Consider the following 18,900-nt stretch of genomic DNA (forward strand, 5'->3'; position numbering starts at 1 on the left):
ATTTGATTTCGTGTGTGCTGTCTCTGTACATGTGAGCCTGTAGGTGTTGTCTGAAAGCACAGTTGCCTGTATTTGTGGTGGCAGTGTGCATTGATGCTGTTGTTGTGTTGTGAGTGCATCCGTGCCTATGTGTGTTGTATCTGTGAAAAGTGTTGTATTGTGGGCAGGATTGTAGGTCTCTGCGTGCAGGGATTGGAAGACTGTAACCCTCTTGATGTGTATGCATGTATGCTAGTATTTTGTATATTTTCGCCAAAACACGTTTTAAATTTCATGGAAAGCAAATAGAGATTTCTGCTAGATAAATGCTTTCTGAGCTTCAGTCCTAGTTTCAGACCACTGGAAAGGTTTTTCTAAAATTTAAATCTTACAGCATCACAGTGCAGCGGGTTTGCTTCTGCGAATAAAAACACAAAACAGCATACGCTTTTACAAAATTAAATACCGTTTAATAATTTAATTCAACTTACAAACATTTTATGACAAACAGAATGCAAAATTATATCACACTGTGGCCCTAAAACTATACGAATTCCAAAATAGGCACATCTTAAGGTCACTACTGTAAAAAGGGTTATTTGTGATCAATCTATAAATAAGCTGATAGAGTCATTAAAAACACCTCCAGTTATATTTAAGTCTAGAAACATCTTCTTTACTTATGTCCATATTATAGTCACAAACTATAGGAACAAACTTCTTTGACCTTTGCTCATTTGATTTATTTCACAGATGGCATAGATAGGGGAACTGGCCTTTATGCCCTGCTGATGGCACTGAAGGATCAGAAAGTTCACCTGGGAGATCTGCAAATATCCAGGCTTCCATACCCCTGCAATGCCGGGTACAAAGAAGCAATGGAATTCACCTTAATAGTGAGGTAGCTTAGAGTCATAAACCGCCAGAGTTGTGCAAAATGTGATACTAGTATGGCACTTGGCACAGCGTTAGGTAGTCATATGAACATTGAATTTTGATATAGACCCCAAAAATCTGACCCCCTGTTTAATGGGTGGAGGCTAAATAGTCTGTGCTGGAGTATAGGAGGACATCAAAAGCAATGCGGGACAGAGATCTATTATTGGGGTGGTCTGAATGTTATGGCAGCTGAGCCGCCTATATTGCAGCCACCATCAGCATGCACCGGGTAGCAAATTTCAAAGGGAGGGCCAGATGGCTAACCAGAGGAAACTGAAATTACAGTCGGATTCTTACTGGGTATCATTTAAATAAAAATGCAAAAAAAATCACTGGGTCCAAATTGTAATGTGAAATTTTGTTCTAGGTTTAATAGTTTGATTTTGCATCCAGATTTTTTCACTCTTCTATGGAAATTCAGTATTATGCTGAATAACATTTCAATTGCACTACTGGTATTAACATTGAGTGTGTGCCTTACAGGTGACTTAATAGTGCAAGACATAATGTCTAATGGTAAATAAAACCAGGTTTTGCACTGGCCTGTCCTAGCAAAGGAAGCAAGGCTAAAGATCCTACCACGTGCTCTGCGTGACTGTAAAGACCCTTGGCATGAGAACGAGGAACGATGGTGGCTTTCACTTTAGGGGTGACCATCCCATTTAAAAAGCAAACAAGGATTAAAGGTGTGTAGCAGCTACAAAGTACAAGGTACCTTCAGCGTAAGTGATGTTTGTATACTTGGATATCCCTTCAGCACAGTCATCATTTGGGATCTACAAGCCGAGCATGACTGCTCCACCTTCGTACTAAATTCGATTGGACATCAGTCAGCGGACAGTAGCCGGTTTCAACACAGTGATCCTCTGGTAACTCCGAACCAGGGTTAGCATAAGGGATTCAACACAACCGCAGCAGATTGAGCTCTATCCAGTGGTGGGAAGTGGGACACACCAGGAGTTGCTAGATTTATGGATGACATCAAAAGTAGCGCAACTCTAGTTCAGACATTACTCTTGCATTTTGTACACAAAATGGTGCAATTTGACTTCAATTATCAAGCAGGAAGATTAAAGTTTGCTGTAACTGAAACTGTAGAATTAATTATGCAATAGAGTGAACATTTCTATACAAATTAAGCTGCCTGCTCTCTGGTATGCAATGTCACCCCAGTGCCTTATACCCAAACCTAGATTCAGTTCAAAACCCCCTTCAACTGTATATGATCATGCTGCCTTTAAACATCTTTTAGATGACAAGATGCTAGCACAATTTTCACTATGTCTTTCACCCATCACTCAGACAATCTGGCTGTAACTCTAGAGGACATTGATTCATTCAGTGATGGAAGCCCAAATACCGGTGATCTGGGTTGCCTCCTTTGCCCTGGATCAAGAGCAATCTGACGGGCACGATTGGTTAAGGATCTCAGGCAAATTCCTATTAGTTCAGCTCAAGAACAAAAAGGCACTTGGCTATGTGAGCTTTTGGTGCTGACTGGTGTACCACTTTTTTCGGTCTAAGGCACCATTCACTTTATTTGTTGGGTGTCATTGTAAATGAACGCCATAGACCAGGGTTCTCCAAAGTTGATCCTGCAGTGCCGATCCATGCCAGATTTTTAGCATATCCCCATGCAGATAAATGTAGTTATCTTAAAAATCTGGCATGGATCTGGCCGTCCAGGATTAACTTTGGAGAACCCTGGCATTGACCATGACACTTGCAAACCGAAGACACCAACTTTGCCTCAACGAATCACGATTTCAGGTGAACAAAAGCCCTGCGCTGACAACTGTTTGGATGACATGGAGGCTTGGATGGTGGATGGTTTTCATTGACAAGATAAGCTATCCTCCCAGATAAAAGTTAGGGGCGATTTATAATTCCTTCTAGAATTAAACATAGTGAGGTGACTGCAGTGTAAAATCATGCATATTTCTGTATTATCAATCGAGCAGACTAAGATGACAAACTTTGTTTGAATGGCAGCTCTCTTTCACGGACGCTACTGGACGTAAACATCACTTATTTGGTAATGAGATACCAACTCGCCCACTATGATTCAGGTAAAAAATAATTTTGTAGTCGCTGATTTAAGGCAAAGAATTCTCCAGTGCCCAATTTGTGGCCAAACAAGGATTTTGCAGTTTTGAGTAGCTCTGGCATTCAAAGTGGCTTCAACCAAGCAAGGCTATTTGAGCCAAAGACCGAATGCACCATTAAAAGGCATACCTTCCAGACACCTAAATTAAGATGTGATTCATAATTCTAGAGGAACATTCAGCAAAGCCAATTAAAATCAAGCATATCCTATCTTTTTTATTGTTATAGAGAAACGTGTAGACTAAAACTGATCTATTATGATGTTGATGTCCAATACTATTATCCAGCTTTGAATGATAACATTTGGTCTAGGTCCGGGTTTCGAAAGGGCAATGACCAGCCTCTGCAAGAATAGGACGTTGTGCTCTTAAGAGGACGCAGGCTCAGAAGAAGCCCATGTGATCTTATTTTCAGCAGGGATGACACCTATGGTTCTGTTCAGCCGGATACATCTCAGACATGTCCTTGTTCTGCCTCAGAATGAATTGGCGAGGAATTGTTTTGGAGCTTCGTAGGCCTTTCATCCACTGCATCCTGAATACAAAGAGAAGACAACATGACACTTAGAGACAAAGAGCAGCAAGGAGGACTTTGATGCTGGAACTTCATACCTATGGATTGAGAAGTTACAGATCACACTGTTAGCCAGTGTGCTTGGACTGCCATCAATACCAGTGAACACTATCTACAATGGTGACAGGAAAAATTACTCTAAGAAATTGGACTCAACAGATTTACTACCCTGAAAGCCAGATAAACATAAATATGACTCAATTTAATTTTGGAAGTTAATGGGAAATCCTTAGATGTACATATGTATCATTGCTACAAACCCACTTTCACCCACTCTTATATGTCAAAGAGTGGGTGAAAGCGACTGTAGTAAAGATAGCATTGCACTCTGTTGTGCCAGTTTTGCTCGGAGATGATGGACGGAGTGCTGAAACTTTTCAGACACTCACCCCCAGTCACAGATCTGGGTTGAATCCATCATCGTTCTTTGGCTCACTTCGCCACCCCAGTTCAGAACCAGCCATATGCAAATCAGTCTTGACCCTGTACCTCATGGGAACAGTCCAGCCTGAACTGCCAAGCCCGGTCTTCCCTGGATCAGAAACAAGCAACATGGGACCGGTTTCGGGGTAATGACCCTCATCAGCCAAGCTAGCTTAAATACAGTGGCAAAGTGAGCAAGGGACCCACGTCTGGGCATACCCTACCAACCTAGGGCGAACAAAGCAAGCACAAGGAGATGATGGACGGAGTGCTGAAACGTTTCAGACACTCGCCCCCAGTCACAGATCTGAGTAGAATCCATCATTGTTCTTTAGCTCACTTCGCCACACCAGTTCAGACACAGCCATATGCAAATCAGCCTTGACCCTGTTCTTCATTGGAACAGCCCAGCTCGAACTGCCAAGCCAGGTCTTTCCTGGACCGGAAACAAGCATCCTGGGGCTGGTTTCGGGGTAACACCCCTCATCAGCCAGGTTAGCTTGATTCTAGTGGCAAAGTGAGCAAGGGACCCACGGCTGGGCATACCCTGCCAACTTAGCGCGAACAAAGCAAACACAAGGAGATGATGGACGGAGTGCTGAAACTTTTCAGACACTCACCCCCAGTCTCAGATCTTGTCATCATCGTTCTTTAGCTCACTTCGCAACCCCAGTTCGAACCCAGCCATATGCAAATCAGTCTTGACCCTGTTCCTCATGGGAACAGTCCATACCGAACTGCCAAGCCAGGTCTTCCCAGGTTTCTTGTTTCCAGTCCAGGGACGTCCTGGCCTGGTAGTTCAGGCTAGACTGTTCCCATGGGGAACAGGGTCAAGACTGATTGCATATGGCTGGGTTTGAACTGGAATGAAATGGGGAGCAGAAAAACTATGGATTTAGGCCCAGATCTCTGTACTGGGGTAAATGTTTGACATTGTGCAGCATCCTGTCCATCAATTATTCTTTTTGCTTTTTTCGAGTTGCATTAAAATACATCACTACGGTCACAGGTTGTAACGGGATATAATGACTCCCATCCAGGAATAACTTCTACGCTATTCGTTTTCTGCTTTTTAAGCCCTAGTGATAATAGTAATACCCTGGTCCCATCTGCCAATTGTTTTGTTTTACTTCTGCAATGCTGTATTCATGAACTCCAACAATGTAGGATGCTGCTTTAATTTATTTACGTGAAGTTAAGGCACCATTGGACCATATTTTACTTCTCTAAGGTCCAACGTTCTTATTTTCATTTCTGGCACGCATATGTAAAGGTAACAGTGATATGTTATGTTAGAGTAACTTATAGTGCTCACTATTAGCTGGAGGTGTCTTGGCCCTAGCAATGCTGACTGGGCTCAGAAAAAAACACTTAATTAGAAAAAAGCCAAGGTTTTAGTTCCTTGCTAACGGATAACAGATTGGGCATGGATCTGATCAAGGTTACCAATGGCGTCACGTAAATGTTAAACAACGTTGGACTAAGTGAGGATCCACATGGGACCCCACATGGTAGGGAGAAAGGATCAGAAACAAATTGGTCCAGAACCACTGTTTGCATTCGCCCCGAGAGAAAATATTTTACCAAGGCGAGTGCAGCCCCTTCAATGCTGACAGCCTAGAGCCAGTCAATCAACAAATTGTTATCGACCGTATCAAAGGCTGCCAATAGATCGAGTAAGACAAGGTCTGCCCTCCCTCAATTGTCCAAGGTGGACCGTATCTCATCGGTTGTTTTAATCCAGGCCATCTAGGTGCTGTGACCGCTTCTGAAACCGGACTGGGTGGTATCCAACAGCTGATTTTTCTGTATAAATTATGCAAGCTGCTGATTCATTGCTTTTCTGCAATCTTAGCAGGTAGGGGATGGCAGAGAGATGGGGCGGTAGCTGTTGGGATCTGTCAGATTCAGACTGGGTTTTTATTTATAAGAGAAAGTAGAGGCTACCTCCCATTGCTTGGGAAAATATCCTCTCTTAAACATAGAATCAAAGATACTGGTGAGAAGAGTAGTATTAATCTCTTGGGCTACTTTGATTACCACAGGGGGGCATGGGTCCATCGGGGAGCCTGACTTAGTAGTTTGAATTTGCATCATTACTTGATTGCTAGTGATTGCGGAAAATTCTGTGAAAGTAGGCCTGTCCCTGGTTTGAAACAGGCTGGTCAATTCCTTAACTGAACATGTGTATTTGAAAGCGCACGTTCACCCAGAAGGGTCTCTTGGTGCTGAATAACAGATGTTTATTGTTATCCAGCTCAATGGTTCTCATTTTATCGACCTCAGAAGGATGAAAGGCTGAGTGGATCCGCCAGGATTTTGAACCAGTCAGGAGGTTGAACACAGGCCCCTATAGTGGAGGCACTAAGTGACCAGTCCCGGCTTCATGGGTAATATTTTGATTTTGATCAAATTTATTGTATATCTGTTCTACTTTATCAAGAAAGAAACTAGCAAGGGTGTCACAATAGGCCTGGCTGCTGCTTATTTGATTGTTGCTCGGAACAGTAGATAGTTTTGACACTACCTATAATAATTCCTTGGTAGAATTTTTAGCAGAATACATTTTTGGTGTGAAATAAACAGAATTTTCTTTGGACAGTAAGGACTAATAATCATTCATACATCGCTTGTATTTTTCTTTTTCATCCTTGCTATACTCATTTCCGTTCTGGTCCTCTGCAGCATTGTTTCTGCATTCTAAGACTATCTGTGAACCTAGGTGTGGAAGGTTTACCTCTATGTGAATGGGAAGTCTTAAGTGGAGCTGAAAGGGAAACGGCTGAATTCAACCAATTAGAGTAGTTTAAAGAGGCTGAATCCAAGCCCTCTGAGAGGTCAGGCTCAGAGTAAGCTAAAGTCTGATTGAATTGATCTGTCTCAATTCTGTTCCAGGCACGAGGTCTGTGAATGCTATACAGTGGTTTTCCGTGATGTGTGTTGTTCTGTAGCTTAATATCAAACATAACAGTAAGGTGATCCATCCATATCAAGCGAAATGACTGGGAAGATGAGAGGGGCCGCCCACTATTTGGGACTGGCCGAAGCTAGCCATGGTCCTAGTAAGGGCCTCCGTGTCTTTATCAACTGAGGCTTCCAAGTAAAAGTTAAAATCTCCGAAGACAGTGAGATTTTTGGCACACCAACCGGCTTCCAGTAAGGAGCTCACCGTCTGTGTGAAAGGGCAAAGGATTAATAATCCATTAAAGGACTGCGTTTATGAAAGTTCTATATTAAAAGTAAGTGCCTCGCATTCTGGCTATGAGGCCGGTCCAGAAATGGCCGGCATGGTGTCCTGATAGATAATAGCAAGTCCTCTACATCAATTGTGAGGTCTGTCTAATCGATAGAGTAACTAGGGGGAATTGCTGCCACCAAGTCAGGACCAGAAGATTGATCCACCCAGGTTCCATACTCACATATTATATCTAACTGTTGGCTACCTAAGAAATCTGCAAATTCAGATTTACATTTTATCAACGATCTGGCGTTTAAAAGAGCACAGAGGATTTTAATTTTTGAACTACCAATTTTGTTATTAAATTTGTTTAAAACATTTGTCTTCGTACTGATATTTATCTTTGTACTGCTTTTAACCTTCGGCTCAGGGTTCATTATTTGAACGCCGCATTCCTGACAGGTCATAGAAGAGGCATAGAGAAGGGAAAGGGGGCCCAACCAATCACATCCTGAACTCTTTCATTTTACGTTAAGGGTGCAGAGTTCTTTCGCTGTATAACATATTCTTGAGGCGAGTTGGGGGATAAAAACAGGCAGGGGGACTGGCGCTCGGCGTGATATGGACACGGACGGACCCAGACAGGCTTGCCTTAGGTGTGTCTTTGGTGCACCAGCACGTGCATGTCCGCTGCATGGACACGCTTTCTGGGGCGTGGACGCGCTTTCTGCTGCTTTAAGTATCCCTTCATGCGGGGGCGTGAACGTCTAAAAACAGGTGGGAGGAATTCAAGAATTCAAACCAGGGTCCAGCGATCCCACAATCCACTCCAGGCTCCCATATGAGTGAAAGGTACTGGCAATACAGGTCAAACTAACTATAAGGTGAGAAAATGCAGAAAACATAAAATCATTAAAATAGAGTATAAACCCTTCCAATATGGCGCCCGATGTGATGGGAGCTAGACACCTCTTCAAAATTGCAGGATTCCTGATACAAGGAACTACAATAAGGCAGATTTGAACCTGCTCAGCTCAAGGTCAACATGACCTTCGCCTATGTATGCACATCCTTTAAGAAATGCTGGGTCTGATATAGATGATGTGTCTTTTACTGACCAGGAAGAACAGGCTCTGTCAGAGATGACATTACCAGGATCCAGTGATTTTCACAACTGAGGAAGGAAGAAGTCTCAATAGTAGTGAGTGGATAATAAGCCATGGCATGCTGCAGACTCCATGTGGCTGGTTGTCAATGCCATTTGGAGGTTCCTGAACACAATATTGATATTAACTGGGCGTGTATACCCTTAGTAGGCATTAGACCCTTCATATCATAGGGTTCCAAGATGTAGCACCGATAACCAAGCAGGTTTGTCAGACCGCACAGATCTGTTGTTCCTATAGAAAAGCTATCATTTTATGACAAGCCTGGCAGAAATTATGACATTTTTGCCCTTTTGGTACAATTAAAAATCCTTTCATGTATCGGGATGCTGAATCATTGATCAAAAATGTTCTATGGAAAGTCTCCTGATTTATGTCAAAACCTAAGGTTTTTTTAAAGAAGAAATTAAGGACGAGCCTGTAAGACTACCTCATGTTAGCAAAAAACATACAGTTTTCAAAAGATAGGAGGAACTACAATTCTCCCACCCTCTGGGACTGTAGTAAGGAAGGCTATCTTTCAAGACATTATTTGCAAATCACTGAATGTCAGATTGCTAAAACACAATTAAGGAACACTAAGATACCAAACAGGAGTGGGTTTGTGTACTGGGTGAATAAAAAACTAGCCAGGCTTGATGAGAAGGATGAAAAAGTTGACAACCTTTGTTCAGATGGATATCTAGGGTCTGTAGTGAAGTGTGATCATGTGCAGTAGGACCCTTGTGGTCCTTGGCGGACTCCATACAACATTACGCAATCAGGGTGTCTGGGTGCGTTCAATAAAGTTCATGATGCAATGCGTTCAGTTAACGGTTACCTGCTAAATAATAAAGATGTGCTATTGAGCTCAGTGTGTGGTGTAGTCATTTATGTGCTTTAGAGCTGTGGTGGATTATTACAACTGGCGACGAGTAGGGGAAACGTGCCCCGAAGAAATAAGACTGATCTCCCTGAGGGTTTGACGTGTTCTAGTAAACTGCCTGTGTGTGCCACGTGTGTCCGAAGAAGCAATCCACGGTTGGGTTATGTGGAGTCAAGGCGCTGCTCTAGCGCTTACGAGGCCCTTGAAAGAAGGTGAAGGACTTACAGAGAAGCACAGCAACTTCAGTATAATTATATGGAACTAGGTTTCGGTTGAACACGAGAAGCCTCTGATCTCGATCTCCCCCATATGTCTCCCAGATGAACTTGCCAACCCAGCAGCGACACATTCATCTACACCATTAACTCTGGGTAGTGAAGGAAGAAGACTAATATACAGAAAGGTAGTAGTGTTCCCAAAATGGGGATGGACCGCACCTCAAACAAATGTCAAAGGGACCAAGTAAAAGGCGTATATTATGATTGATATTTATATGTCTAAAGGGGTGCTTAGTAAGCCGAGACACTTACTACCCAAAAGTGCCATAAGCAAATTGAAACCACAAAATGCCAGAAAGTTATGAGAGAAGATTGGCTTGAACAGCACATCCCATAAGTGTAGAATTAGGTCATAGGTACTAGGCAAATATCATAGACCAATAATAGTATAGTAACTATTGTCGATAAAGTTCTTGAATTGTTGTCAGGATATCCAAACAGTTTTCAAATGATGAAATGAGAATCCACCAAGTTCCTGAATATGTTGTTGATTTTAATGTTCTTCAGTACATGTTGAATAAGGATTACAGCCAACACGTGTTTTGTCTGTACATGTTGAGTACAATGACTTTTTCAAGGCTGTGATGGAGTGAAATATGAAAGAAAAAAACAATTGGAATACAGACTTTAAAGAATAATAAAATCACATAAGGAAAATGGTATGTACAGTCCAATTATCATGACATATCCCAAAATGGTTACATGGTTATATTTATACAGAATGATGTCACATATAAAGATGTATCGCCGTAGCAAGAAATGTAACCAAATTCCAAGAAAGAAGAAATAGGAACATGTGTGATCCTAAGTGCCAAGAAGGAAAAGATAGAAAGAAAATAGATAAAAAGAGAAGAATTTCAGCACAACAGAAAAATAGCGTAATGTGTTAGAATTTGATAAATGATAAAAGGTCATTAAGAAATTTAAAAACAAGAATACAACCCGATCCATGAAGTAGAAAGGAGTCAAAGAAGCACGTGAAACGACTCAATTAAGAGAAGAAATAGAAAAAGAAGACAAACCCATAATGTGTGGGGTTGGTTAATATCGAAGTGACACGTAACAGGATAGTGAAATGTAAGGACATAGAAGAATATGTCCCTTGCCAAGGAAGTGCACGAGATCACTCGTTGAAAAGGAAACTAAATAGATAGATGCTTTAAATAAAAAAGAGAAACACATGTATGACATACCAATAAGCATGCAGGATGCTTTGAAAAAAAGTTTTTCAGTCAGTAATGTAGCTCAGTTCAAAATCCACGAAAGCGTATCCAATTGATAAAAAATCCTCCGTATGAGCAACTCTAATCTAGAATGTAAATATAAGGCAAATATATATCAAATAGTGCACCCAAAATGTAGTATAATTATAGGTCCTAAGATATTAAAGTATAAAGGCTCAACAAACTATTGTATACATCAGTCTAGAGATTAACATGTAAATGACTGCAAAGCAATGTAAATGGCGATCCTACACATGTATAGAGCTGTTGGTCATAAACACTCGAAAACAGCCCTCCTAACTAGAAAGTTGCAAGGATAGAAGGGTTCTTAAATAGAGGCACCGTATGCCCCAAGATGGAAAGAGAAAAAGAAGCTCGTCTCACTAGTATAATAAAAAACGAAGAAAACATGTATCTATTCATAATGATTTCATGGTATAAGTGCCATAAACTATATGTAACTATAGTATAAAAATAAGAAGATAGTGCCACTAACCGGGGCATACGGTGCCTCTATTTAAGAGCCCTTCTATAATTGCAACTTTCTAGTTAGGAGGGCTGTTTTCGAGTATTTATGGCCAACAGCTCTATACATGTGTAGGATCGCCATTTACATTGCTTTGCAGTCATTTACATGTTAATCTCTAGACTGATGTATACAATAGTTTGTCGAGCCTTTATACTTTTTTAATATCTTAGGACCTATAGTTACACTACATTTTGGGTGCACTATTTGATATATTTTTGCCTTATATTTACATTCTAGATTAGAGTTGCTCATACAGAGGATTTTTTATCAATTGGATACGCTTTCGTGGATTTTGAACTGAGCTACGTTACGGACTGAAAAACTTTTTTTCAAAGCATCCTGCATGCTTATTGGTATGTCATACATGTGTTTCTCTTTTTTATTTAAAGCATCTATCTATTTAGTTTCCTTTTCAACGAGTGATCTTGTGCACTTCCGTGGCAAGGGACATATTCTTCTATGTCCTTACATTTCACTATCCTGTTACGTGTCACTTCGATATTAACCAACCCCACACATTATGGGTTTGTCTTCTTTTTCTATTTCTTCTCTTAATTGAGTCGTTTCACGTGCTTCTTTGACTCCTTTCTACTTCATGGATCGGGTTGTATTCTTTTTTTTAAATTTCTTAATTACATTTTATCATTTATCAAATTGTAACACATTACGCTATTTTTCTGTTGTGCTGAAATACTTCTCTTTTTATCTATTTTCTTTCTATCTTTTCCTTCTTGGCACTTAGGATCACACATGTTCCTATTTCTTCTTTCTTGGAATTTGGTTAAATTTCTTGCTACGGCGATCCATCTTTATATGTGACATCATTCTGTATAAATATAACCATGTTACCATTTTGGGAAATGTCATGATCATTGGACTGTACATACCATTTTCCTTATGTGATTTTATTATTCTTTAAAGTCTGTATTCCAATTGTTTTTTTCTTTCATATTTCACTCCATCACAGCCTTGAAAAAGTCATTGTACTCAACATGTATAGACGAAACACGTGTTGGCTGTAATCCTTATTCAACATGTACTGAAGAACATTAAAATCAACAACATATTCAGGAGCTTGGTGGATTCTCATTTCATCATTTGAAAACTGTTTGGATATCCTGACAACAATTCAAGAACTTTATCGACAATAGTTACTATACTATTATTGGTCTATGATATTTGCCTAGTACCTATGACCTAATTCTACACTTATGGGATGTGCTGTTCAAGCCAATCTTCTTTCAAGGAAGAAGGCTATGCCTGGTCCAAATACAGGTCAACAGCCACCACTGCCGGTCAATGCTGTCACCTCTGAAACCTCGACGGTATCTGACAGGTTGCCTTGGTGCTGGACCGACTGTGCCTTCAGATTCCATTGCAGAACCTCATTTGCCACCTGGCATAGTTGACACGCAGGAGGCGAACAGGCAAAGAAGCCTCAGTGCTGCTCTCACCAAGCTCAAGGAGCGAGGATGAAACATTGGGATCACAGTCTGAATGTCCTGGGCCTGTTACAAATGATGGGAAAGAGCTGCAGCTTCTATAAAAGGAAGCCTCTGCAAATGAGTTTGGTGCCACTATGGCTGTGAATTTGATCAAGACCCCTCAAAGATCTCAGGAGGTTCACCATTATCTGGAGGTGCACTGAGTCAGACTGTGGCGATCACTGCTACCACTTTTGTGAAAACCCGAGGGGCACTGATAAGGCTGAAGGGGGAGCAAGGAAAACTAAAAAATGCTCTTGGTCTATCATGAACCCTCGATAAAGTATGTGGGACTGCACAATGGGCACATGAAAATACACGTCCTGCTGGTCCAAGGTCACCATCCAGTTGCCTGGAACCAAGGCTGGCTGAACATGGGCAAGCACAAGCATTTTTAATTTGACTTCTTTAGGAGGGCATTCAGAGGGCAACGATTTATGGTGCACCAAAGTCCTCCATCATTATTTGGCACAAGGACATAGCGTGAGTAACAAGCTATTACAGTCTGACTATTTATGAGTCTGGAACCCTCTGATTGGCTCATCTGGGGACTAAAGCTTGCCGCTCCTGAATCGACAGATGATTCTCCGAGAACTGTTCTGGTGTGGGAGGCAGGAGCGGTGGGGGAACAGAGACGGTACAGCGTAACCATGCTGGACCCATTTGTCAGATGTGATGGATTGGCAGCCTAAGAGAAAATACTAGATGGTGAAGATGGTAAGTCCACGTAAAACTGTAATCATCATAATTGGGGGGCGGGGTGAATCATCACCATACCCACTTTTAAAATTTCTAGGCGGTGGCAAGCTCGGGTCAGAGTCAGAGAAAGAAGCGCAGTGGAGCCTCAGGTGTGCTTCTGTAGCAGTGAAAGCAAAGGATTAGTCTCCGGCTGTATGGGGACTAAATGAGCTATAGTCAGTCAGGCTTGAAAATTGTAGTCCGTACCAGATTCTCTTATGGTGCAGATGAAGGAGGGACCAACATGGGTATTGGTGACAGGGTGAAAGTATGTACCAGAGTCGGCACTGAATCTGTTATGGGGGACCAAGGGGTTTCAGAAGGGTCCAAGGGTAGCTCTACCAATGGTAAACAAACTGAAATCTCTTGTGGATCCTTGGGGCCGGACAGTGTGCCAGAGGGAGCTGGAAGTGTGCCAAAGATACACTGCGGCCTCTATAAAGGCCTCAACCTGCTGTGTCATCACCAATGGCCCAGGGATCTCTGTATGCACTGGGATCAACTGTGGAATTGACTCTTCAATCGCAGATCTGAAGAGATCGTCTAGCACTTTTACGTCCTCACAACTTCTCTTATGAGATTGAGTTGCAGGATGTTGTTGAGTCTGGCTTCACTCTCTTATGTTTGCACTTGGACTTCAACTTATCACAGGACTTCAACCCTGATGAAGACTTCTCCCAGGAGCCGCTCTGCGCCCTTGACTTGGAGTAGGAGCAGGCCTAATGCGTGGCCTCTGACTTCTTCCTGTTTTAGGCAATGTACAGCTACGGTTTGTGGTCCCCGACTGCTTTCAGGGGCATGAGAGCACACTCATCACATGACTTGATCCCTGAACCCATGCACCTTAGACCCCTAGTGCGAGTCCCTGACCACCATCTTTTTTTGGCAGTCACACCATGGTTTTAAGCATGTAGTTTTAAGAGGGGGGACATCGTTCCCTTGTACACTGGATCTTGTTTTGAGAATCGTTGAAAGACTGACGAAAGTGGGAGCAGAGCACTGGAACCGTGTTTGATGGCATGAAAAGAAAAGAACGGAGGCCAGTATGCAGGGGCGGGGCTTATATGTGGTTTTGTTCCTTCACTTCTTGGGCAGAAGCAAGCCAACGTGGAGACTCAAGGTGCGACTTAGAGACACACTGGAACACTTTATGAAAAATTTCTGGGTCCAGTCTGGCTCTAGGGAATAGCCTGAAGGCGAGGAATCCATGGTTAGACGTATCCATCAGAAATGGCTCATTTCACGTGTTTCAGCATTTGTTTAAAAATCAGACTGGACAATACTAATGATTCTCTTAGGGGAGTCTCACATGCTTATTGGCACCACTGCCGAATGTCAGAACTCTGGAACATTATGGCTAATTCTTGTCGTTGTTCCCAAGCAAGTGTTCATACCCTTGTCTGTGAAGCTCAGCATTACAACTTCAAGGACCAGATAAAAACATCAGGGGCTGTGCATTACAGGTAAATTCACATATTTACTGTTCATTGGAATAATACATGCCTATGTTTTTCTCTCAAGTTCAACTTATCTTGATTGGCAGAGTATGCACACTATGGTATCTGTCCAGAGGCCTAATACCCACCCCGGTTCATTAGAAAATAAATCCGAAAAATACAGTCCAATATCCTAATACAATCACTATCTTGCTGTCGGTGCCATAACACAAAAGCATTTCAACTTCACATATATGTTAAGTGTAAATCTTTCCAAACAAATCTACACTATATTTGCACCTTGATATCAATTATAGTGCAAATGTATGCGTTGATATGACTTCTAATAGTCCATTTTAAATTCTGGTCATTAGGTCTGTAAGAAACGCATACCTACAACTTTCTTGCACCTTTGTTAGACATCTGCTTGAAAACATTGCTCAACAGTGCTTCCATAGTCTGAAACTTTCTTACATGGTAAAAACACTTTCTTAGGGTACTAATAAATGATACCTTCTTGTATGAGGAATCAAGGGAGTGACGGAGTATCCCACCTAAGAGCAGCAACAAAAGAGAAGGTGACGAGGCAAAAAGCTTCACCACCTGGGTCACCGACTTTCTTATGACCTGCCAAGGCCCCACTGTGGTGCAATGGAGCTTTTAAAAGTTTGCATATTCCGGAAGAGGAGTGGTGGGCTCCTGGTTGTTACTGTAAGGATCAGTGGTTCTGTTCCGCAGGAGCGCCAGGAATCCTGAAGAGAAGTCCTCTGTCATCCCCCACGCCCCTTCCGCTCTATCAGACTCTAGAGCCAGGAGGGACACTAGGGAAAACAGGGAAACAAAACAAGGGTAGGCGGGGAAAAAGGCAGATCGTGCGGTACACAACTTCTAGGTAACAGGCAGAACTTCACAGCTGTAAGACAAAGACACTTCGTTAATGTGCATTAATTTCCCCTCTTTCAGTCTAACCTTGTGTGAGTGAAAATACACCTACCACGCTGTTTTTGACTTTGGGAATTCTCAGCATGTATCTTATTGTAGACGTCAAGACCCCTATGTGAATACACAAAGATTACAACCAACATTCACTACTTTCCTGGACCGTCAATCTGTAACTGTAATGGTGGCGCTTACCCCTATCTTCTGATGAGTGTGAATAGGCGGAATGCTAGTCTCCTTGTGTGTCCACTGATAATCTGAGGTAAATATGACAACGAAGAGCTGCAGGGAATATGGGTGGAAAAGAATGTAAGGGATATGCGTGAACAACTTTCTCCCGAATATACCCCTGCAATGACTAATGGTTACCGTGTTTATTGATGAAGTACCACTGTAACCTACGATACACCCCAAAGGTCCACGCCAGTTTCTCCTGCCTAATGGGGGGGGTAATGAAATGCGAACGGAACTGAAGAATTTCAAGAAAACAATATAGCTCTGGCCAGAAGAGTCAGAGAGAATCCTTAACCGCAGGATTCGTGTAAAACAAGCACAAGAAGTCCACAACAGGGAGCTGAACAAAGAACCGCCCCGTGAGTAGCACCACGCTACTAACACCGAGGCCTTACTTGACAGAGGCTTCTGGACCGTGGGCGACTTCAGCAGGGCAAATGGACCAGCGTGCGACTACCGTTGTTGACCCCCAAACTCCGGGAAATACAAACACTGCCGCACAAGGAACAGCCCGGGGCTCGTACAGTCCGCGACACAACGACCTCTGAACCGGAAACAGGAAACACTACCAAACAGGAAGTCAGGCAATACAACGAAGAGACGGAAACGGGCTAACAGCTAGAACGCTAAGCAGCGTTAGAAGCCCTCAATGCTCCTTAAATACCTTCCGCATCTCCAGGCATGACTGCGGGGCATGACAGTTACCATGGATAAAAATAGTGGCAGCATGGCTTTGTTGTGGAGAAAATACTGGTTGCCTAGACATGCCATTCCATACTATGTAAAAGCACAAAACATTTGGTTTTGGTAAAATACATTCAACACCCTTTTTTGTTAGTCACATCAAAGTCATCATCTGTTTCAAAGACAGTATAGGGAGTGGAATGATCCAATTTCTTCTTTAGAGGAGAGTCCAGGTAAGGTGGCCCTCAGGGGCTTGATAATATGAAACAAGCACTTGAGCCTCAGCCTACATGACTTCAACATGAGGCTTGGTTTACTAGGTGGAAGCAAGTATGGGAGGAACCAGACCCAACGGAAGGAGACAAACATCACTGGCTTTTAGTGAGGCAAATCTGGCCATATGAGCCCAGGAGCTTAGGAAGGTGTGACTTGGATGGTCAAGCTTATAGCACCATTAGTGGATCAAGTTTTGAGAAGGACATAGGAAAAACTTTAGTGACCTTCTTCAACACAACCTTGGCAGATGAGGTAGCTTCAACAAGAGAGTCTGTTTGAGAGCAGTGGTTTTCCTTGTGCTGCACACCTGTGAAATCTGTCATAGTGGGTGAGCATGATCCTGAGTCTGTCTGTCCCTGCCTAGTGTTAAGGCTCTGGGAACTTATCGTATTTATGAACTAGCTCAGGTATAAGAGCAACCGCAAGTGAACATCCTCACTGTAAGGCCTGTAAAGCTGCCTTTGGTCTTCACGACCCACCTCGATCGGAATGTGATTTGGCACCTCTGGGTCACCCTCGTTGGAGTGGATGCTGGAGGTAATTGTAAACAGACAAGAAGAACCATTCCACACTATGGGAGATCTAATCAAAGAGAAATTGTCTCCAAGAACGAGTTGCTGGAAAGCAGTACACTCAACTATATCTTCTGGTGTTGCAGTTAGCGTATGCCCCTTTGCTTGATACACTATCTCCGAGTCCTCAATGATTGGATGTCTTCTCAATCGCCAAAACTCAGTCACAAGGAAACTGAGTTTCCTTTTCACGTTTTTCTACTTTGGTCCATGACTGTCTTTCTAACCTGTCTGATATGGATATCAACCCTGAGGCCTTTGTCTATTGACCCTAGTCTCAATTTTACATTTCACATTGCTGTACTTACTAAATTATGTTTTTGCAGCTTCCCAGTCAGAAGAACATCTGTTTTTTACTCTCCCTCTGACTTTCTATCTGCCATTTAATCTTAGTATAACTGTGGAAAGTAGATTCTGGTTAGTTGATCAGCATGTACCATCCTAATTCATGCCATTCTGCAACCAGGCATTTTAATGGCATCCATAAGGTTTAGCAAAAACAAAAGGAAATGATGGACGGAGTGTTGAACATTGCAAGCACCCCCAGTCAACTGATCTGGGTTTAATCCATCACCGTTCTTTAGCCCACTCTGCCACCCCAGTTCAGACATGGCCATATGCAAATCAGTCTGACCCTGTGCCTCATGGGAACAGTCCAGCCCGAACTGCCAAACCATGTCTTCCCTGGACCGGAAACAAGCTTCCTAGGACCGGTTTCTGGCATTTCAGCCGTCTTCAGCCAGGCTTGCTTGAATCCAGTGACAAAGTGAGCAAGGGACTCACGTCTGAGCATACCCTGCCAACTTATGGCGAACAAAGCAAAAACAAAAGGAAATGATGGACGGGGTGTTGAACATTGCAAGCACTCACCCCCAGTCAACTGATCTGGGTTTAATCCATCACCGTTCTTTAGCCCACTCTGCCACCCCAGTTCAGACATGGCCATATGCAAATCAGTCTGACCCTGTGCCTCATGGGAACAGTCCAGCCCGAACTGCCAAACGATGGATTTAGGCCCAGATCTCTGTACTGGGGTGAATGTATGACATTGTTCTGCATTCTGTCCATCAACTGTTGTTTTGCATTTGTCACCCCGAGTGGGAAGGGTATGCCCAGACGTGGGTCCCGTGCTCTCCATGCCACTGGAATCAAGCTATCCTGGCTGAAGAGGGGTGAAACCCCGAAACCGGTCCTAGGATGCTTGTTTCCAGTCCAGGGAGGACCTGGCTTGGCAGTTCGGGCTGGACTGTTCCCATGAGGCACAGGGTCAAGACTGAT

General features: G+C 42.8%; 1 protein-coding gene across 1 annotated transcript in view; it reads right to left on the minus strand.

Annotated features, from left to right (window-relative positions):
- Nucleotides 1-440: 440 nt before the first annotated feature.
- CCDC150 (coiled-coil domain containing 150) overlaps nucleotides 441-18,900 on the minus strand; it is a 343,163-nt gene continuing 324,703 nt past the window's right edge. The window contains exon 28 of the mRNA XM_085635385.1: nucleotides 441-3,558. Within this exon, the coding sequence (XP_085491511.1) occupies nucleotides 3,478-3,558 (81 nt within the window). The 3' untranslated portion in view covers nucleotides 441-3,477. The remainder of the gene's footprint in view (nucleotides 3,559-18,900) is intronic.

Source organism: Triturus cristatus, chromosome 11, assembly GCF_964204655.1.
Source record: "Triturus cristatus chromosome 11, aTriCri1.1, whole genome shotgun sequence".
In the NCBI taxonomy this organism is placed as follows: Eukaryota; Metazoa; Chordata; class Amphibia; order Caudata; family Salamandridae; genus Triturus; species Triturus cristatus.